We start from the raw sequence: 22,888 nt of genomic DNA, 5'->3' as shown, positions 1-22,888 counted from the left end.
TCTGGAGGGAGTGGGGGGGGGGGGGGAAGTCATTGGGTAGGCGGTGTGGCAGAGAGGGCGGTATTTGTTTTGCCTCTGCCTTTATTATTGTTTCCCCTATAGCCGCCTATTTGATAGCCCCTTGTGAAGGTGGACTGAGTGAGGGATTTGTAGGAAGTGGACGCGTTATCTGAGGAGTAGCCTCTAGATGTGACTGTAGTGCTCCCATGGACTTCGCCGTATCGGTGTCCTTCTTCATTTTTTCGAGGGCCTCATCTACCTTTGGGCCGAATAGGTGTTCCTGGTCAAAGGGATGATTAAGGATGGAGGCTTGTACCTCTGGTTTAAATCCTGATATTCTTAGCCAAGCATGGCGACGGAGGAGGACGCTAGTGTTAATGGCCCTGGAGGCTGTGTCTGCTGCATCTACGGCACAGCGTATAGAGGTGTTAGTGATTGTCTTACCCTCTCGAATTAATTCATTGGCCCTAGTTTTATATTTTTCAGGGAGGTGGTGCATTATGTGTTACAATTCATCATAATGTGCCCTATTGTATCTGGCCAATAGCGCTTGGGTGTTGGAGATACGCCATATATTGGCTGCCTGTGACGCAGTGCGCTTTCCTGATGCGTACAGTAGCTTTGACTCTTTGTCAGGTGGTGGTGCTTCGCCTGACGCCTGGGAATTTGTTCTTTTTCTTGCAGTGGAAACCACTAGGGAATCTAGTGGCGCTGGCCCTTTGATATAGGCGGGATCTGTGGGGGCAGCTTTGTATTTTTTCTCTATGCTTGGGTTAATGACACTGGCCCTGACTGGGTCTTTAAAAACCTCTGGCGCATGCTTTACCACCCCCATAAGCATAGGTAGTAAATGTAAATGTAAATGTTGTAGACTTGTAAAGCGCACAGCTGCCCCAGCAACGGGGCGTCCCGGCGCTGTAGACCGCTGGGGAACCCGTCCTGGCTATCCCTGTGAGATGGTCCCTTTCTGGGTATCTCCAAGGTGAAACCAGGCCTCCCCGGCGTCTGTGGGGGGCCGTTGTAGAGATGAGGCAAGCATAATGCCCAGAGTTGCCGAGTGTGTTCCTGGTTAGAGTAGGTACCGAGGCGAGAATTATCGAGTCCGTTTTGACCCTGGTCCATGACCCTGCCGCGTCAGGAATTGAACCCTGGTCCCTGGAGGTAGACCTATGTGTGGTATCAAATGTGTCGAGGAGGAAATCCTCCTCCACTGGGTCAGTGTGCAACTCTACCCCGTGATAGTGTGCCGCCCTTTGAAGGAGATGGTGAAACCCTAATGAGTCTTCTGGTGGAGATGGCCTGGAAGGGTAAAGGTCATCTTGTGGGACGTCGGGAATATCTGGGTTATTGTAGTCGTCCCATGGGTCTGGGGATCCTGTAGGGGTGAGGTCTATATCATGATATGGGTCCCCCTGATCATCATCGTCTGGAGACGGGGTCGGAGAGCGATGAGGTGGGGGTGGAGAAGGCGGAGGGGGCAGAGGTGGAGAGGGTGGAGGAGGTGGGGAAGGTATTCTGAAAGGAGAGGTAGCAGAGTCCTTCCTCTTTGGAGGTGGAGGCGGAGCCGGTTTGTCCAAATGTCTCTTTTTGGAAGAGAGTGGCAGATGTCCAGTTTTTGGATCCCTGATGAGAGTTTTTTGTAAGGGATCCGGTGTAAATAGTTCCTGTGACAGTGTTTGGTCCGTCGGCGCCGAAGTCTTCGGGGCTGATGACTTTTTAGGCTTTTCCGTGCCAGTTTGCTTAGCACTGGGCTTGGAAACCTCCGATTTCTTGGTCGGCGCAGAGATGTACTCCGGCTTGGAAGTGTCGGTGCCGAGGGCCTTATGGGGTTTGGTCGGTACCGAAGATGGCGTCGGTACGGAAGCGCTGGGTTTCGACCCCGAGTGCTTCGGTGCGGAGCTCGGTGTCGAGGTAGAGACTGGTATCTTTTTCGGTGCCGAAGTGTGTTTCTCGGCACCGCTGGCAGGCTGGCTCGAGCCGCCGGAAGGCTTACTTGGCTTCTTCACCGGGCCCGAAGGTGGGCTGTGTGAAGCAGTGTCTCTGGTCTTGCTTAGGCCCGGAGGCGAAGGCGTGACCGAAGTCTTTTTGGGTATTGGCGTGGGTGTGGGGGAGGGGGTATAGTACTCATGACCCTCTGCGCCAGAGTGATGTCTTCCACATCTGAGTCGTCGGCCTCGGAAGCACTGACGAGCTCCTCTTCGGTGCGCTGCTGTCCCGGATCTTCGATGTCGTCTCCGAAGATATCGACTGGAAAGGAGGTCGAGGAGTGTGCCATGTTTCTTCTGGCTCTTCGGTCCCGAATGGTCTTTTTCGATCTGAAAGACTTACAGGCCGGACAGTCTCGAGCCTCGTGTTCAGGGGAGAGGCAGAGGTTGCATACCTCATGAAGATCGGTGTGGGGGAATTTGGACCCACATCGAGGGCACTTCTTGAATGGAGTTCTTTCCATCAGCCGGGACCGGAGCCTGGGTAGGCCCGAAGGCCGCCGTCGACGACTGAAACCAAAGATTTAACGATGAGAAGGTGCGTTGATTGAGGAGATCACGATCGAAACAATACCGCGATGTGAGGTGAGGATTCCGCTTCGATCGGCGAACTTGAAAATGTTCGGAACCGGAGCGCGAAGATTACATCCGAGCCCGATGGCGGAAAAAAACAATCTGAGGATGGAGCCGAAGCCCATGCGCAATACGCTCCAAAGGAGGAGTCACCGGCCTCGTGACTTCCAAAGACTTTCCAAGAGGAAAAACAAACTGCAAACATCCGGGCCCAACACCAGATGGCGATCTATGCAAAAGTGTCCAATCTGCAGCTCATATGCCTCGAACAGAAAGATACTGACATTAGCGTGCAAGGTTGGCGCTTATATACAGCTTTGCTCCATTATTTCTAAAGTACGGAATCAGTGAGGCGCTGCGGATTGCCACCTAGAAACACCAACTAGCATTGCAAAAAGGTTGTCTGATACAGTCTGACACCTGGGGAATATTCTAAAGGAAAGGATTATGTTGCTCAGAAGGCAAATTATTTGGGTTCACTTTGCTTGTTGATGCTTGATTTTTCAGAGTCTGGCATTGGGTTAAAAAGTCTGGATCATCAAGAGGTGGCCTAAGTCCCATGGTCAGAGGTCGACTGACTGAGTACGCCGAGCACAGCTTCACCTATGTTGTTGTCAGTGTTCCTCGAACCTCACTGAAGTGTAATAAAGGTTCTGAATAGGCAGTCTGTCAAGGGCCATGGCAGCGAAGGGCGTACTCTCGTCAGTGGGTGGGCCTGGTGGGTACTCAAGTTTATTTGCTGGTGAGATTTCCAACCCCCACGCGATTTGGAGGTGTATGTATAGCTCAGCATCAGTGTAATGAGTAGGGAGGGAGGGTACTCCTTTCCTCCTCCTTATTGTCAAGGTGACTGCGATTCTGAAGCTTTTATACTGTATCTGAATCTGAGCCAAAGACCACCTTTAGCCTTTTACAGAACTGGCATTGTGGAAGGTGGTGGGGTTCGCCTACTATAGCAGTTCTCTACGCATTGGGGATTTTGTAGAGCAACTTGGGTCTGGTGTGGGCCAATACTGGTTCTGGGTCAGAGATCAGCATTGGGACAGGATTGAGGGATCTGGAAAGAGGCCCAGTGGGGTCAGTCAGCAACAGGGAAGGGTCATTTGGCAGAAGTGCAACTGATGGCCCCTGGGTCCTAAAGGCTTTCCAGAGGGAGAAAGAATTGCTCAAAATATATGCAGCTTGACCACCTTTAAAGGGCCCAGTCTGTTGTAGGGTTGATGATGTCCCAGGAAATTTGGGCATGTAGGCCCAGCCTATGGATGGATTTGGAATTAAGGGGCTTTAGACGAGACACTGGAGAGAATGTGCACTTAGCATACAAGTTACTCACCTTCGGTAACGATGCATCTGGTAGCCGCAGATTCCTTAACGCAGAATTATCCCCAAGCGTGAGACTGGACCCGGAAAATTTTGCCACAACATCTCTGCACACCGGGGGCGGTACCATGCGGCCCCGCCCTGACGTCGTCCGCGGACGTGACGTCAGAGAGGTCACATAAGTCCCACCCCGGCGCGTGGACGTCAGTTTTCTTCGGAGAACTTTTCCGCGCCAACACGCGGAGCCATCACAAACAAAACTGTGAGAGTATGGGAACAGTTTGCAAAAAATCAGTGAAACAAAGGGGGAAAGAACCAATGGTGAGGAACAGCACCATGAGGGACAGCGCCAAGCACTGCGTCACCGAAAGGCACTGAAGTGAAGAGCAGAGCACTGCTCTGAGAAGCAACACTGCAAAGCGAAGGTGACATCCACTCTGGAGGCAGAAAACATGTGAAAAATGTCGTAGCAGACAGAAAGACTGCAACCACAATCTAAAACAGGGAAGGACTACAAGTCCGGAACCGAGGAGTAACGGCAAATTACCCCAAGACAACACCCTCAAGGAGCGTCGTATCCCCTGTAAAGAGCCAAGGGCTGAAGCACAGCCAAGAGTCCCCAACCCAGAGGAGTGCAGAGGAGGCAGAAACCCCAAGCAATGGAAAAAAAGCTGAAGGAGATTAGGAGTAGGCCCCACACTGGGGAACCGGGGTGCAGGGATGCAAAAGTACACCTGAGCCTACCGCCCAATTACCACAAAGCAGGAGTAGAACCAAGAAACAGAACGAAGCATCCCGCCAGGGAGGAAGTGAAAAAGGGCTCCCGCAGAAGACAAAGCCACCCGGAGGGAGGCAAGTGCAGAAGAACAAGCTGAAGGGTCCTCGCAGAACGGGGAGGAAGGGCGGGCCGTTAAGGAATCTGCGTCTAGAATCGTCACTACCAGATACATCGTTACCGAAGATAAGTAACTTGTAAATCTGACAGAGACTACTAGCCGCAGATTCCTTAACTTAGAATAGATACCCTAGCCATTCCCAGAGGGGAGGAGGGGTGCGAGAGAACCCCACCAGCTTGGAAGAACACAGATCCCCAACAGGGGATGTGTCATGGGGGCAGGAAGGACGGCCCTGCCCCCTCCAAGCAGAAGTAAGCAAGAACAAGGAGAAGGGAAGGCCAGGAAACCACAAGCCTGCCCGAGAAGCAAAGGGTGACTGCCAGAAACCTGGAGAGGCAGAAGGCACCCCACGAGTACCAGAGGAAGAAAAGAACCCCTCAAAACCAAGGAAAAGAGGGTGAACGGAGGCAGAGCCCGCCCTAGGAGAACACACACACAGCGAAAGCGACAGCTGAATGTGTGTCAATCCCGAAGCAGGGAACAAGGCCTGAACGGTTCCACAATCGAGAAGCGCAGACGTGAGAAAGAAGACACAGACGCACAAAGCTCCAACCAGCAAGGGACAGGAGCAAACACTGACACGGCGAGACCCACGGAGGGGAACCAAACTACCAGGCGCATGCAGCAGACAGCTGGCAAAGCTATGAAGCAGCAGCTCAGAACAAGCAGAGCGCAAGACGAGGAGCACCACCGGCCATCGAATAGAAGCGGGCCGGCCAGAGGGAAAGAGAAACAGGTAGTACCGACCGAAAGCCGACAACCAGAACACAGGAGAGCACCAGGAGAACCAGTCCCCTTAGAAGACACAGCAGACAGGCCCCGGCCGAAACGGCGGAGAACTAGGTGGAAACACCAAGACACGACAATATAAGCAGCATGACAAAGGTCAGCCCGACGATCCAGAGGCGAAGAGGGAAAGCACCCTAACGAAGAAGGGGGAGAGAGAAAGACCGCACCAAGCGGTATACTGCGACACCAGGAACACGCAGGGAACCTGACAAGGTATCCATGGCCCCCTAGCTTAAGACAGGGCTATACAATAGCCAACAAATACCCCACCTAGGGTATGAATCGTCCCTGAACAAAAAACAGGGAAACACCCCTTAGGAAACCCGCAGCAGAGGTCAAAAACAAAATAAACCTGTGGAAAGCACCACAGACGGCCGACCAAGCAGCCAAACACCTCTTAGGGAAACCCGCAGCAGAGGTCAAAAACAGAAAAGACCTGTGGGAAGCACCACAGAAGGCTGACCAAGCAGCCAAACACCTCTTAGGGAAACCCGCAGCAAAGGAGAAGAACCGAAAACACCACAGACGGCTTATCAATCAGCCCAAAAAGTCACAAAGGGTCCAACCTGAGGACCTATACAGCTGCACTTAACAGCCAAAAAACTCACCACAAACTGAAGGGCTGAACCAGCAGCCAAAAGAATAGAGGGGCCAACTGAAAGGCCCTGAAGGTATCCCAAGCTGCATACAGCACAAACGAGCCAACCAAAATATAGGGCCCCAAAGAGAAAGGTGGGATAACCGCGCCTCATAAGACGCCAGAGGAACGCCCAACCGAAGCTTACGGAGGGAGAGTGGGACGGAGCCCCGCAAGGAGTATCTGAATAGCGGAGTCCGCGTGGGTGTGATACAACAAAGTCCCATCAAAAAGCAAATCCAAAAGGCGCTCCCGAACATTCTCCGGAAAGACACCATCCCGCAAAAAAGCATGGCGGCAGAGGGCCACCAAACTTGCCATAGCGCGGCCGAGGGAATCAGACGTCCAAGGCCGAACGGAGAATGAATGTAGCTAACTCCCGACCATCCCGCACATGGTGCCGCAGGTCAGCGCGATTCCGCGGAATCCAACAGGTCGGAAGTAGCCATGGCCAACACACAAAGCGTGTTGAGTGCGCGCAGAGCAGTGCTAGTGGAGGCGAAAATGTTACGCCCCCAGGAGTCCAGCCACCGGGCCTCCCGTGACGGCGGGAGCAGCACTGAAGGCAAGGAAGGAAAAGCAGCCCGCAGGACAGGGACCTGGGCAGACGGGTGGGAAGAAAGGCAGACTGGATCTTGCGGTGCAGGACGGTGAAGGAGCGGGTGAGGCACTGGATCCCCCGTGGTAGGGCGCCCCCAGAAGAGAGTTGTGGAGCGACACTTCAAATGGGAGAAGCAGCACCCCTCCACCAGAGCTCTGGTGGAGAACCTCCAATAAGTGGTCCGTAAGAAGTGGAGCAACCGGATTGCCCATCTGCAAAATGCCAGTGGCTGTGAAAATGGCCCGGACAAAGGTCACACTCGCCTCCGTAGGGCGTCGCGGAGGGGAAAGCAACTCTTCCGTGGGCGAGGGCTGCAACCTAAGGCGCCCGTCCCCGTGTCCCGCTGGAGGGAGAAAAGACTAACCCCTGTAGGATGGCAGACCCACGGAGTGGGGGACCTGAGGGGCCTCAGGAGAGGCCGGAGAAGCCAGCGGGGCAGACAACTGCAGGGAGAGGAAGAGCGGTTCTGGGGGTTGTGGACATGGAGACGGCGTAGAGCTCGCAATGGAGTCTGCTGGAGAAAAAGGCATGATGCGGCGCCCAGTCTCTGGTGAAGAGGAGACCAGGAGACGACAGCCCACCAGAGAGGAGGGGTCGTCCGGAGAAGAGCCGACTATCCGACGTCGGGACGGCGCCGGGGAGTCCACCACAGGCACCGGTGAGTCCTCGACCGGCGCCGAAGTGTCCACCAGGGGCGTCGAGTCGACCACCACCACGTGCCGCACCGGAGAAGTGGGGAGCGGGTCGGAGCCGAAGCGGCCATTGAACGGTGCCGAAAAGGCACCGGCTCGACCCCCGACGAGGCAGCCGCCTGCGCCAAGGACCGAGAGGGCCCAGGGTAGTGCCCCGGGTCCCGGCGTCCACCCACGGCACCGCCAGCGCCTGGGAGGAGAGCCGCTGACGCCTGAGAGGAGTCAGCTCGACCTTCAGGAAGGCAGCTGCCTGCCCAGAGGATCGAGGGGGAACCTAGGATGAGCCGCGTGTCCGGGTGACCTCCTGTGACACCGCAGGGAACCCCGCAGGGCTTTACGGCGAGGCCGAGAAGCCGTGGGCCGAAGAGGGGAACTTCAAAGGGCCGCACCTCAACAGCACCACACCTCCAAAACCTGAAGCCGCGCTCCGGCGAGTCCGCAGAAGGCCCCGCACAAGGTGAGGGATCCGCAGACATCACAGGAAGAGGAGGAGGAGAGCCCAAGGGAGCCTGCAGAGCAGTAGCGTAGGCTGTCATCTGGGCCCTCGTCGCCCCAACGCCAGGAAACGGCGGATAGGGTGGCGAAGGGCGAGGAACCGGCGCCCTCTGCCGAAGGAGAACAGGGCCTCGGTGGCAAGCATGGGCAGGCGAGCAACGCCCATGGGGCTCGGCAAAGGACGATGCCGCAGATGGAACCGGCGGCCCCGGGACCCGTCCGTGGAAGGAGACGGACGCTGCGACGAGACCAACCTGGACAAGCGGGCCGACAGCAATTTCATGCGGCGCTCCCGCCGGCTTAAGGTGCAGACAAGCTTTGCAGTCCGTAGAGTCAGGGTGCTCGCCCAAACACCACATACAAATAGTATGAGGGTCCGTCGCCGACATCGGACGTGCACAAGAAGCACACGTCTTGAAGCCCAAAGGCATGGCACACTGTTCCCAACTCAAGGCCGCTAAAGAGGCCTGAAAACAGGCCAAGGAGCACACTCCGGATCCGCGTTGCACGTGGAAAAGAAGGAAAACTGACGTCAGCGTGCCGAGGTGGGACTTGTGACCTCGCTGACGTCACGTCCACAGACGTCAGGGCGCTGTCGCGTGGTACCGCCCCCCGGGGGCGCAGAGACGCTGTGGCAAAATTCTACGGATCCAGTCTCATGCCTGGGGATAATTCTACGTTAAGGAATCTGCGGCTAGTAGTCTCTATCAGATAGGTCAAATACATGGTTTCTCACCGAGTGAAGGGAGTATGAACAATTCTAAAGGACTTTCTTGAGCTTATGGCATGCTTTGACATACATGAGGACTTCCATCGGGACAGTCATTTGGTGCAAGAGCGGATCTGCAATCAGGAACAGATGCAGCCTCATGACTTAGAGATGGTCTGCTACTTCAAGTATGACCTTTTCTTCTGTTCCGCAACATATAACTTGGCTTCCTGCACTCTGATCGCCTTCAGGTGCATCAGAGCACACTTGTTGCACAGCTTTGAGACATGGCCAGACATATGTTGTGCCATTTTTTCTAATTGCAAAGGTTAAAACCTATTGGCTTGGAAGGAGACATAATTTCTTCCCTGGCGCACTGTCGTTTTGTAGTCTGGGATTTGTCAGTAGAGTGACTATTCATAGTGGAGCTCCGGATCCCCGAAGGGCACAAAAAGAAACTGACTTTACGGCACAGAGGTGATTTCTACATGCAGTTCCTTGAGGTAGTTAGTCTGTGAGAGCGCCATCTGGTAGCAGATAGAAGAAACTCTTCCAAAGAACAGTCTGGCACATCGTAACATTGTGAAGGTGAGGAATCTTTGGTTGGAAGTATCCATCTGGAACACAGTTTACACATGCAAGGAAAAAAAGGGGGAAATGGGATAAACTGAAAAAAAGCAATGGCAAAAAAAAGGATTGTGCCAACAGCCTTGACATTTAAGTGCACTTCTTTTTAGGTGGTTATTCACTTATGAATATGTTACACAAGCTGTGTTTTCCGTCAGATGCCCTTTAGGAAATCAAGGAAAGCAGTTTAAACAATCACTTTGCAAAACTAGTTTAATCATTAAAAAAACATTAAACAAAAAAAGCCTCAATCACTGTTTGTATTAAACGAGAATATATTGTTGTGAGACAGTATCATTCCACAATCTTACTCTATACGGTGACAAGTGACAAAAAATGCTTGGGCAGTGCATCAAGGAATGTGTGTGAATATACAATTAAAAAAAAAGAAGAGACAGTTCTTTGCAGTTTTTATGTGGCCTGGCCATACAATTCTAAATCAAATCTCTCAAAATGGGCTTGTGAGGTTGAATCACTTTTAGTTTATTGCCCAAATGGGTCTTATGTTGCAGGCTAAAATACAAAATTCTGCGATGTTTCGATCGGTTCACAATGCATGTATATACATCAATTAGGGTCTTTATCAGGACAGTGTGGTGAACACCGTGGGACTTGTGATAATTATTTAAGCAGCTCCCTACGCTGGTATGTCTGGTCGGCTGCAGTTAATTGCCCTAATAATCCAATGTTTTTTTTAAGGGGATTGTTAAACCACTTGCCTTGAAATTAGTAATTGTTCTTAAAGGACTTCGAACAGAACCAGACTGTGTAACCTATTAACCGAAAGTTCTGAGGAACACAGGGTGACCCATTGTAATTAAAGTTCACTTATGAGTAGGTGAAGCGTTGTTACTCTCACTGCAAGGCAACCAATGGATTAAGCGGGCTAACCCACGGGCCTATTCTGCATGCGGGTGGGTGAATGTGAATGACAACTGAATAGACCAACAGATGCAGAAAGCTGAACCAAAGCACTTCTATGTAGGTTTCGTTCCGCCATTGTGCCTTTCTTTAGGTGTAGAATCACTAACAAGAGGTAATATTTAGAATTTGTTTTGGAACTGTACCCTGGAGGAAAAATAAAATGAAGAAAATACTAATTCACGTAACACTAGGGACAAGATTTTACTAGAAAGAATTGTGAAGACCCCTGAAATTGATAGCTTTATAAAGTAATATTCTAATCGGTCTGTACCTTTCAACTAAAGTGTGGCTTACTTGCAGAGAAGCTACCCCATATGAAGGTATGGTTTAAAACAGGCTACCTTCCACAATCACTCCTTTTATTTGTTAACTTACTTTCTGTACAATTCCTGACAATGATCCATAGTCATGTCGCAAATCAGTTCTTCCATCCAGGTTTTCCACTGCTCAGTACGATGTTTCTGAAAAACAGTCTTTGGGTACTGTAGAGCCACTGTTGCATAATTATGTAAGTGTTCAAGGCATCCTCGCAACACTGAGCGTCTTTGCTGAAGAAGAGCACCTACTTCCCCCTCAAGCTGTTCACACTGACTAATCAAGTGAGCTTGGCCAGCATTCTGAAGAAAAGCTGTAGCAGGTACGTAGCTCGGAGGACCTACAAAGAGAAATATACAATGCTCTTGAGAATTACAGTATAGGACAAAAGGACAAGTTACTTACCTTCGGTAACTTGTTATCTGGTAGAAACATGATCTAGCCACAGACTCCTTACCTCTGAATTTCTCAGGCATCAGACTGGATCCAGAAGATTATTTTCAGAGCAATACCCTTACGCGCCGGTAGGTGTCATCGATCGGTTCCATGTGGCATTGTCTACACCGGAAGTGATGTCCGTATCACCTACACAGGCGCCACCTCAGCACACTGGCATCAGTTACTTTGCATGACATTTCACGCCAGGAGTGCGGAGCTATGAAGTGCACTGACATTGGTGTGTTTCTGAACAACTAGGGACCTGAAAGGGAACAGCCCTGACCCTAAAAACCTGTCTGTAGTGCAGGGAAGCTAGGTGGGTCGGTAGGGAATCTGTGGCCAGATCATGTCTCTAACAGGTAAGGCGTTACCGAAGGTAAGTAGCTTGTCCATCTTATAGAGACATCTAGCCGCAGATTCCTTACCTTTGAATAGATGCCCAAGCAATACCATCCCTGGAGGAGGGACTGCGGTCAAGTTTAGACCAGGAAGTCTTGCAGGACAGAGCGGCCAAAAAGGCCGTCCCTTCGGACTCGACTGTCCAGGAAGTAGTGCTTGGTGAACGTGTACAGAGATGCCCACGTTGCTGCCTGACAAATGTCGTGGACTGGGACTCTATCTGGCAATAGCCTTAGCTCTTGTGGAATGAGGCTTTTTGGCCAGAGCGCAGCAGATTTTGATACAAACAACAACCCAATGAGAAATCGTCCTTTTCTGCACCGTGCGACCCGTCTTGGCCCCCACGTACCCCAAGAAGAGTTGGTCGTCCACCCGGAACGCTTTTGTGCAGTCAAAGTAGAACAACAATGCTCCTTTTGGGTCCAGGCATCGGAGTCACTCCTCTTCTTTAGAGGGATGCAGAGGAGCATAGAAAGTAGCCAGGGTGACGGACTGCCCGATGTGGGCTGGTGTCATCACTTTGGTAAGAAAGAGGTCCTAGTGCGAAGCACCAACTTATCTGGGAAGATGGTTAGATAAGGAGGCTAGGATGACAGAACTGGAAATTTGCTCACCCTCCTGGCAGATGTGATTGCCATTAAAAAGGCTGTTTTGGTGGTGAGCAGCCAGAGGGGGCATTGGGGAAAGGTTCAAACGGAGCACACATCAGAAAAGTGAGAACCAAATTAAGGCCCCACTGAGGAATGATGAAAGGGGCAGGTAGAAACATATCAAGCCTCTAGAGAAATATATTCACAATAGGTGATTTAAATAAAGAAGGTTGGTCTGGCAGCCTCAAAAAGGCAGACAAGGCCAAAAGGTACCCTTTGAGAGTGCCCAGAGCAGAGTCCTGCTGGTCACGGATCAGAATAAAGAGAAGGACAAGAGAGAGGGAAACAAAGTGGATCAATAGAACGTTCTGTACAATATTTCAACCATTTCTGACATCAGCAGGCGTACACAGTCTTTGTAGTGGGACGTCTGGCTGCCAAATTCACATCACAGACTTCGGGAGGAAGGTCGAATGCGGTTAACTACCGCCACTCAATCTCCACGCAAGAAGGCGTAAAGTGGACAGGTTTGGGAGGAGGACTCTCCCCTGCTACTGCAACAGAAGATCCTATCGAAGGGCAGCATGATTGGAGGATCTATGCTCATCTGCAGAAGCTCAGGACACCAAATTCTCAATGCCCAGTCCAGGGCCACAAGAATGACTTCTGCCCTGTTGTTCCTGATCTTCTTGAGCATTCTGGGCAGGAGTAGTAAGTATGAGCAGATAGGTGTATAGCAGTGAGCTGATTTGAAAACTACAATGCCTAAAACTGCTGATATTGTGCGTTCTCCGAGGAGGCGAAACAGATCTAACCAATGCTCTCTCCACTGCTAAGAGAGACACTGCGCTACCTCCGGATGGAGACGACATTCATCACCCGCTAGACATCGACACCTGGGTTCGTCCGCCCTAGCGTTTTGGGAACTTGCCAGGTGTTGAACAACCAGACACACGCCCTGCTGTTCTAGCCATGTCCAGAGACGCAGGACCTCCCGAAAAAGGGTCCACGACCCCACCCCGCCCCGTTTGTTGCAGTACCACATAGCAATGGTGTTGTAAACCAGCTTCCCCTTGATGGAAGGGAGAATAGCTCTCAATGCTCAGGGAATCACTCCAGCAAGTTAAGGTGGAGTCCGGATTCCGCCACAGAAGCGAGTCCTCTGATCTCCACCTCTTCCATATGGCCGCCCGATCCCAGGAGTGACATCTGTCACTACTGAGTGATCTGGTTGGGAAATTGAGAAGGGTCTACCTCGGACCAAATCACGGTTGGTCAGCCACCACTGCAGGTCCTGAGAAGTTCCCTCAGAGATCTGGACCATGTTGGAGAGATTCCCCCAATGCTGCGCCCACTGGAACTTCAGGTGCACTGCAGAGTCCACATTTGCCATCTGGCATGTGTCACAAGCAGGAGGCGGGAGGCCATGAGGCCCAGCAGGCTCAGTCATTCTCACCAAAATCCAGGATAGAGGTTGAAACATCGGTATCAAAGCCTGAATATCCTGAAGGTGGAAGGCGACAGCCTTGGGCGGAGTCACCTTCAAGAGCCAGTTGTGGAGATGGGGGAAGGCTGGCACCCCTACTCTGTGCAGATGAGCTGCAACCAATGCCATCTCCTTGGTTAACACCCAAGGGGTGCTGGTAATTCCAAAGGGCAGCACCATGAAGAAAGTGCTTGTGCCCCACTGTCGACCGCAGGTAACACCGATGAGCAGGCAGGACGGGAATAAGGAAATAGGCGTCCTGAAAGTCCAACCACCATCCAGCCTTCATGGTCTAGGGCAGATGAGACCTGAGCCAGAGTGAGCATCTTGAACTTTTCAGTTTTGAGGAAGTAGTTGAGGGCTCACAGATCTAGGATAGGACGAAGGCCCTTGTCCTTTTTTGGGACCAGAAAGTAGAAGGAATAGCAACCACAGCCTACTTCTGGCACCGGAACCCTCTCTGTGGCTCCCTTAGCCAAGAGAGCCCTGACTTCCTCCTGAAGCAAGTTCAGATGGTCCTCCATCAGCTGGATGGAAGTCGGAGGTATGGAGGGAAGGATAGTCCTGAAAGGTAGGGAGTAACCCTTCCGGACTATCTGAAGAACCCACTTGTCTGATGTGATGTTTTGCCAATTGTAGAGGTGATGGCTGATCCTGCAACCAACCGGTCACGCATGATCCTGAATTGCCAGTCTAGGAAGGTTCAGAGGCTGCAGGGGGAGGAGTGTACTGACTGGACCTCTGGCCGCCTAATCCACGGGATCTAAAGGAGCCGCATCCACGGCCACGCAGAGGTAGCTGAACTTGCGCAGTGTTGTGGCTGGGATATGGCTGGCGTGGTTGAAAACCTCTTCCGTGGAAACGAAAGTCTAAAAGCAGATGGGAAGTCACTGAGAGGCCTAAGGATTTGAGTCCTTAAAGCACTCCAGGGCGATGTCAGTCTGGTCTCTAAAGAGACAAGTGTCATCAAAGGACATGTCCATAAGAAAAGCTGGACATTCCCAGAACAGTCAGAAGTCTTAAGCCAGACGTGGCGTCAAATAGCCACCGTTGACGACATTGCTCTGCCCAGCGAGTCAGTAGTGTCAAGCCTAGAACGAATGGTAAACTTGGCTGCATCGCGCCCTTCTGATACCGCTTGGGGCAGAAAGTCTCAGGTGTCCTTCGGTACCCGTGGAAGCACCTGCACAACGGTTTCCCACAAAGCGTGGGCATAGTGGCTCAATAGGCATGCAGTATTCACTGATCGCAATGCAAGGCTGGCAAAAGAAAAAATCTTCCTGTCCCAACTATCCAGCCTGTTAGATTCCCTGTCCGTGGGTGCAGAAGGGAACGTGCCTTGTGAGGTAGAGGCTTGGACCCCCAAGCTCTGGGGGGAGGGTGATTAGTGAGGAATATCAGGCCGCCCGGTGCAGGGTGATGGCGGCAGGCGATGATCCTATTAACAGAATCCCCTGTGATGGTCTTGGACCAGGTGCCCAGAAGGACACAGTTAATGCCGAGTTAAAAGGCAGGAGGGGTTCCGAGGAGGAGACACCCAGCTGCAGGACCTCAGTCAAGATGTTAGTCTTGACGTTCACTGAAGGGAGCTGAAGGTCCAGGGCCTCAGCTGCCCTTCTCACCACTATAGAATATGAAGCTTCTTCCTCCGTAGACACGGTAGGGGGAGAAAGCAGACCAGAATCTGGGGCGGTATCCAGTCCACTGACCTCACCCAGTTCCTCATTCCAGTTTATTTCGTGCTCCAGCTGGTCTTGTAAAGGGTCCAGTGACCCCGCCCAATCCCCTGCCATCCCTAGCCCCTCAAAATAAGGCTGAGGAACTGACCTAGGACCCTAAGACCCAAGGGTGCAGTCAGAATCTGTGTCAAAAGGTGCTTATCCGGCTCTGGGTCGAAGGGGATAAGGATCGGACGGGCTGCGTCAAGAGTCTTGGCGCATGGCCTTAAAGGTTACAGGAGTGCGGACGGCGCAGGTCTGGATCTACCACTGGATCATTGGGGGCCGCCGGAGCCGCCAGTGCGGAACCCCATGGAGCCCCTGGGGTTCGAAGGCGCGCCAGGAGGGTCAGGTTGCCCAAAGTAAGGCACATGGCATCATAGAAATCTTTAAGCTGGGCAGGGGTCGCTACAGCTCTAGGAGATGCAGGGAAGCGCGGAGCCGACCCAGCCGCAGAACGAGGCCTAGAGCATTGCTCTTCCGTTGCTTTGGCCGATGGACGGCTTTGACTTCTTGTGTTTCTCACACCCCTTACCTGACTGACTCGACGTTGAGCAGGGTGGAGAGGGGAGGGGGTGTGAACGTGGACTTAGGACTCCTGAAGCGGCACCCTGTCCTTCCTCCTGACTGCGACGAGGAATGATACCTCCGGGGCTGGCGACATGGATTTGAATGTCGGTCCACAAGCAGCTTTAGGGACTACTCGCTCATAGCCTTCGGAGCCATGGCCCAACTTCAAGTCGTCGTCATGCTCCAGACTTCAGAGACAAATTAAATGTGGATTAGTCACTGACATGCCGTGGTGGCAGGCTCCGTACAGCTTGAATCCAGAAGTCTTCTTCGATATCAAGGGAAAGACCTACACACCAAAATTAGTCGTCAAAACATCAAAAAAACCCTGCCAAAAAGTGACAATGGGTAGCTCACTTCACGGATCTGCAGTAGCTGGCGCTGAAAGTAAAGAACTGATATCAGTGCGCGGAGGTGGGGCCTATATAGTTGATGCGGATGTCACTTCCGGGACGGCTGATGTCACGTGGAGCCAACAGAGGTGCACTGGAGACGACAGACGTCACCTACCGGCGCGCAAGGGTATTACTCGAGCAAAAGTTTCCAGATCCAGTCTGATGCCTGGAGTACTCTACGATAAGGAATCTGCAGTTAGATGTTTCTATCAGATGCCATTTCTTTTCGAACACCTGCTTCCTTGAAGAATCAAAGTACCAATAATAATTTTGAGTAATAAACGTTCCCTAAAAGAATGATTCCACCGATGGAACTGTACACAGAAATTGCTGGGAGCCATTAACTCTTTCAGGACTTTAGTAAAGTCAGAATCTCCCATTGCTAGTCAACAAGTCATGGCTTTTTGAAAGGCAATATATTCCTATATAAATCTTTCCAAAAACTTGTTGAGAAACACTTCAAAGTGCTGTCTTTTCTGGGGCAAATGTCACAATCATACATAGAAAACCTGGGGATCACTATTGTTAGCTGAGGTGCACAGTCTTTGATAACACATTACATAAGGATAACTTCGTTTACGTAAAAGGAATTGAATATGCTACTTACCAGTATGCATCTGTTCTTGGCATGTAGGGCTGCTGACATTCATATCTGTGCATAGATCGCCTCCTAGTGTTGGGTCCGGATGTTTGCACGTTGTTGTCCTGGAAAATTCTTCGAAGTATCCTGAGATAGGTGACTCCTCCCCTGGACCACAGTGCGCATGGGCATCCTCTCCATCCTCAGATTGTTTTTCGCCATTGTGGCAGTGATGGAGTAGATACAGAAAGTGATGACCATGCTATACAGTAATTCTGAGAGCTGCAGCTGCTACAGGCGCCAGGCAGGAGGGTGGGCGATATGAATGTCAGCAGCCCTACATGCCATGAACAGATGCATACTGGTAAGTAGCATATTCAGTTCGAGGCATGTGGGCTGCTGAATTCATATCTGTGCATAGAATACATAGCAGTTCCTCCATTAGCGGCGGCCACCAGTGTCAGCTGCAGCGGTCTGAAAAAGAGTTCTGAGAACAGCCTGTCCTACAGCTGCCTGCTGTTTTGAATGTACATCTACACAGTAGTGTTTGGTAAATGTATGTATAGTGGACCATGTGGCTGCTCTGCATATTTCCTGTAAAGGAATGTTTCCCAGGAAAGCCATGGACGCCCCTAACTTACGTGTTGAATGGGCTCGTGGGGGAATCGTTAATGTGCGTTTAGCCTTTTGATAGCAAATTTGAATACATTTAACGATCCATCTGGCTATACCTGCTTTGGAAATGGCGTTGCCCTTGTGTTGTGGGGAAAAGGCAACGAAAAGTTGTTTTGTCTTCCTAAAGACTTTAGTTCTGTCTATATAGTACATGAGGGCTCTTTTTACATCTAGTGTATGGAGCCTTCTCTCCGCTACGTTTTGTGGATTTTGGAAGAAAACAGGCAGTTCTATAGTTCGATTTATGTGGAACTGCGATATTACTTTAAGCATGAATTTGGGGTTGGTACGTAGTACGACCCTGTTTGCGTGAACCTGTATGAATGGCTCTTGAATGGTTAGTGCCTGGAGTTCACTAACTCTTCTTAACGAAGTGATTGCCACTAGGAAAGCTACTTTCCAGGTGAGGAATTGAATCTCACATGAGTGGAGAGGTTCGAAGGGTGGACCCATCAGTCGGGTGAGGACCAAGTTGAGGTTCCACACTGGTGCTGGTGGGTGTCTTGGGGGAATTACTCGTTTAAGTCCCTCCAAGAAAGCTTTGATGGCAGGCACTCTGAACAAAGAGAGGTGCTGCCTGTTCTGGAGATAGGCTGCTATTGCGGTCAAATGTATACGTATTGAGGTGTATGCCAGATTGCATCTGTATATGTGTAAGAGGTAACAGATTATGTTTTGAATGGATGCATCTAGCGGGTTAATGTCATTGTTGTTGCAGTAAATGACAAACCTCTTCCATTTAGCTGCATAGCAAGCTCTGGTAGTGGGTCTCCTGGCCTCCTTAATGATCTCCATACAGTCAGGTGGCAGGTTTAGGTAGCCAAACTCTAAGACTTCAGGAGCCAGATTGCCAGGTTCAGCTGTTGCGGATCTGGGTGCTGAATTTCGCCATGGTTCTGCGTTAAGAGTGCAGGTTTGATCCGCAGCCTTTGATGCGGCACCAAGGAAAGTTCTAGAAAGGTGGTGTACCATGGCTGGCGCGCCCATGTGGGAGCAACTAGGATGAGTGTCAGTGAGTGCTGTCGCAGTTTGCGTGCTACCAGCGGTATCAATGGCGCTGGTGGAAAAGCGTAGGCAAATCTGCCAGACCAGTTCATCCATATCGCATTGCCCTGCGACTGTGGATGTGGGAACCTGGCGGCAAAGCTTTGGCATTTTGCGTTTTCGTGTGTGGCGAACAGGTCTATCTCTGGATGACCCCACTGTTGGAAGTACGGTTGGAGTACTGACGGATGTAGCTCCCACTCGTGCATCTGGTGGCTGTGTCTGCTGAGCAGATCCGCCATCTGGTTGTCCTTGCCGGGGAGGTGTTCCGCCATGAGGAATATGTTCCTCTGAATGGCCCACTTCCACATGCTCTGAGCCAGATGAGACAACTGTGGTGAGTGTGTTCCTCCCTGCTTCTGTATGTAGTACATGGCAGTCATGTTGTCCGTCCGGATCAACACGACTTTGTTGCACAAGTGTACCTTGAATGCTTTCATTGCCAGGAAGATTGCCATCAGTTCTAGAAGGTTGATGTGCATCTTCTTTTGTTGTATTGTCCATAGTCCCTGCACTGTGTAATTGAGTACATGAGCTCCCCATCCCTGGAGAGACGCGTCCGCCGTCAGTATTATTTGTGGAACAGGCTCTTGGAACGGTCGGCCCTTGCAAAGGTTTTGTGGATTCCACCAATGCAGAGAGTTGTATGCCCGACCGCTCACCAACACTAGGTCTTTTAATTGCCCTTGAGCCTGATTCCATTGATGTGCTAAGCACTCCTGAAGCGGGCGCATATGTAGTCTCGCGTGTGGGACTATGAAAATGCAGGAGGCCATCATGCCTATCAACTGCATGAACACTCGCGCAGGAAGCGAGTGTTGAGGTTCGAACTTTGAGATCAGCATTTGCATGCTGTTGATCCTCACTAAATTTGGCTGAGCTGTGGCTGCCAGAGTGTCTATGGTCGCACCCAGGTACTGTTGTACGTGTGCGGGTTGGAGATGTGATTTGGGGTAATTTAGTGAGAATCCCAGACTTTGAAGAAGGTGAATGGTGATTGACATGTGGCTGGCACATTGCTGGGCTGACTTTGCCTGAACAAGCCAGTCGTCCAGGTAAGGGTAGACGTGGATGTGTTGTCTCCGTAGATGTGCAGCCACTGTAGCTAGGCACTTGGTGAAAACTCTGGGTGCTGTTGTCACACCGAAGGGGAGGACTTTGAATTGGTAGTGCTGCCCCTGAATAGTGAACAGGAGATATTTTCTGTGTGACGGGTGTATGGGGATGTGGAAGTACGCATCTTTGAGGTCTAGTGTGGCTAGGAAGTCTCCCTGTCTGAGCAGCGGGAGAACCTGCTGTAGGGTGAGCATATGGAAATGCTCTGAGAGAATGTAGTGTTTGAGGGGTCTCAGGTCTAGTATAGGTCTGAGTGACCCGTCCTTCTTCGGTATTAAGAAGTACAGAGAGTACACCCCTGTCCCTTGCTGGTGGACGGGCATGACCTCTATTGCGCCTTTTTGCAGCATACTTAGCACTTCCTGCTGCAATAATGCTAAGTGCTCTGAGGACATAGGACGGTGCTTTGGCGGTATTGTGGGTGGAGTGGAGGTTAATTCGAGACAGTAACCGTGTTGGATAACATCCCTGACCCACCTGTCCGTGGTGATGGTATTCCACGTGGACAGGAACCGCTGGAGTCTCCCCCCGACAGGTGTTATGTGGTCGGGGGGAAGGGAGAGGGCGTCACTGTTTGTTCTTGGGTGAGGACCTGGTGTTGCCATAACCGCGTCCTCTGCCCTTGGTGCTGGAGCCACGATATCCACCTCTGGTGTTTTTATCATAGGTACTCTGTGTGCCCCCTTTATTGTATGTTTGCTGTGACCCCTGTCCTCTAGCCGCTCCCCTATTTCCGGGGCGACGAAAGGAGCCACTACGAAATGTCTGCGTTTGCAGAGCCCCCATTGACTTTGCAGTGTCTGTGTCCTTTTTGATCTTTTCTAGGGTGGTGTCAACTTCTGGTCCGAATAGGTAGTCAGGGTTGACAGGTTGATTGAGGATGTTATTTTGAACCTCAGGTTTGAATCCGGAGATTCTTAACCAAGCGTGTCGCCGTAGCATGACGCTGGTGTTTATTGCCCTCGCAGCTGTGTCGGCGGCATCCAGTGCACACTTAATGGATGCGTTTGTGAGAAGTTGTCCCTCTCTGATGAGGAGCTCCGCTGCCTCTTTGTACTCGTCTGGTAGATGTTGGAGTAGTGACTCCAACGTGTCATAGTGTGAGCGATCGTAGCGAGCCAGGAGCGCCTGTGTATTAGCAATGCGCCAGATGTTTGCTGCCTGGGCTGCAATCCTTTTGCCGGAGGTCTCCAGCACCTTGGACTCCTTGTCCGGGGGAGGAGCATCACCAGTTGTCTGCGAGTGTGCGAGTGCGCTCGTTTGCGTGCGTTAGCAACCACGATGGAGTCCAGAGGTAACTGGCCTCTAATGTACATAGGGTCCCCGGGCGCAGGCTTGTATTGTTTCTCGATCCTGGGGTTTATCACCCGTGCCCTGGTTGTTTCCTTGAAAATGTCCTTTGCTGGCTTGAGGACACCTTTTAACATGGGCAGAGTCTTGACAGTCTTCTCTGAGGAGGCGAAAGTGTCCACTAAGAAATCATCCTCAATTGTGTCCGAGTGGAGTTGCACCCCATGATTGGCTGCGGCACGTTCAATGAGGGCATTGAAGACAGCAGTGTCCTCTGTGGGAGATGTTTTGGCGCCATAAAGCTGCGTGTCCTGGGTATCTGTAGTGGCACCCGGGTCTGCAGGGTCATCCCAAGCTTGATCTGGGTCCTGCTGCTCCTCAGGATCTACATCCCTGGGGTAGGTGGTGTCATCACCCATGTAATCCTCCATTGCGTCCGTGTCGGAGGGAGTCGGAGAAAAGGACTGGGGATCTGGATAGGAGGTGTGGAGGCGTTCATATAGAACTGGTTCCGATTCTGCTGGCAGTTTTTGCTTTAGAGGGATTCTGTAAGAGTCCAAAGCCTGGTCGGAAGTGACCTTCCGTTTTCGGAGCATGAGCCTGCCGGTGTCGGCGTCGATGAATTGGGACGGTGAAGGCCCAGTAGGAGAGTGTCCAGTAGATGGGGACCTTGTCTGGGTGACACGTGTTCGGATCTCGAATAGTTTTGGCACTGTGGACGGCGGCAAACCAAAAGTGATGTTGGTTGGTGCCGAAGGTGCCTTTGGAGCCTTTTTCGGCTCGGAGCCCGACGTGGAGTGGAGGGCTGCCTGTTCTCTGATACGTTGCAAGGACGCTGCAACTTGTCGCACCGAGAACGCCGAAGGTTCTTTGGTGCCGAGTGGTTCTGTAGAGGTAGGTGTGGACTTCTTCGGAGCCACAGGGTCATCGAGTCGAGGAGAGGTAGTAGCGGTCGACGGTGTCGATGACTGGACCGTAGTCGCTGCCTTCGAAGTGGATTCCGATGGAGCGGCCATTTTAATTTTGGTTGTCGGGGCCGATTGCTTCGGTGCCGGGGGCCGAGGCGCTTTGGTGGTACCGATGGCCTTCCTTTTTGGATCGGTGCCGACATCCGCTGCAGCGAGTTCAGCGCCGAAATCCCTTTTGGTGCGTTCGGAGCCGACGGTTTTGGCTGGCGTCGAAGGAGTGGAGGTCTTTGAGCCGACCAGTGCCAGTTTCACTTTCGGTTTCTGTTGAACCGGCGCGACGATTGGTTTCGTTGAAGGGAAACCAGTCTTTTTCGGTAATAATGGCTCTCGCTGGATGTTCGAGGCCAGGCCAGAGGGCGGGGCCGAAGAACTGCGGGACTGATCTCGGGTAAGGCCCGAAGGCGATCCCTCGACCGGAGCCGTAGACTGACGCACTTTAATAGCCTCCGTTTGGACGGGTAGGCCCTGCTCTTCACCAGAGCTATCTTCTTCGGCCCCGAAGGCCTCATCGTAGTCCCCTACCTCATCGTCGGCTTCATCCCTGTGAAAAAGCTCTTTATCTGCGTCTTCCGATCGGGAATCGTGTTCGGAAGCGGGGCTGGAGTTTATGTTTCCCACGCTTTCAATATCTTCGTCCTCGGTGCTGAAGATGTTGGTCGGGACCGGTGCTGATTGCTGCGCTTCTAATTTCGCTGCCCGTCGATTCCGGAGAGTCTTCTTGGATCGGAATCGGGCACAGGCCATACATTTCGATTCGTCGTGATCCGGAGAGAGGCATTTGTTGCAGACCGGGTGGACGTCGATATGTGGATATTTGGCGTGGCAAACAGGACACCGTTTGAATGGGGTCCTCGATTCCATCGTCGATGTAAGGTCGATGGTCGGATTAAACGGATCCGAAAAAAGTTGATAAGGTTGCTAAACTAGCAAGTAAGCTGTCGATACCGAGCGGGAACAGTACCGACGAAAACTAAAGGCCTTTTGGCCTGAAACTAAATTTTCCTAACTTGAGTCAAGATAAGCACATCCGAACCCAATGGCGGAAAAAAACAATCT

At 51.7% G+C, this 22,888-nt stretch overlaps 1 protein-coding gene across 1 annotated transcript in view; it reads right to left on the bottom strand.

Annotated features, from left to right (window-relative positions):
- Window positions 1-22,888, bottom strand: part of SMG1 (SMG1 nonsense mediated mRNA decay associated PI3K related kinase) — a 1,471,505-nt gene that overhangs the window by 350,406 nt on the left and 1,098,211 nt on the right. Inside the window, exon 48 of the mRNA XM_085628855.1 lies at window positions 10,624-10,903. Within this exon, the coding sequence (XP_085484981.1) occupies window positions 10,624-10,903 (280 nt within the window). The remainder of the gene's footprint in view (window positions 1-10,623; window positions 10,904-22,888) is intronic.

Source organism: Triturus cristatus, chromosome 10, assembly GCF_964204655.1.
Source record: "Triturus cristatus chromosome 10, aTriCri1.1, whole genome shotgun sequence".
Taxonomy (NCBI): domain Eukaryota; kingdom Metazoa; phylum Chordata; class Amphibia; order Caudata; family Salamandridae; genus Triturus; species Triturus cristatus.
Note: the sequence above shows the minus strand (reverse complement) of the source record. Positions and strands in the feature narration are given on the sequence as shown.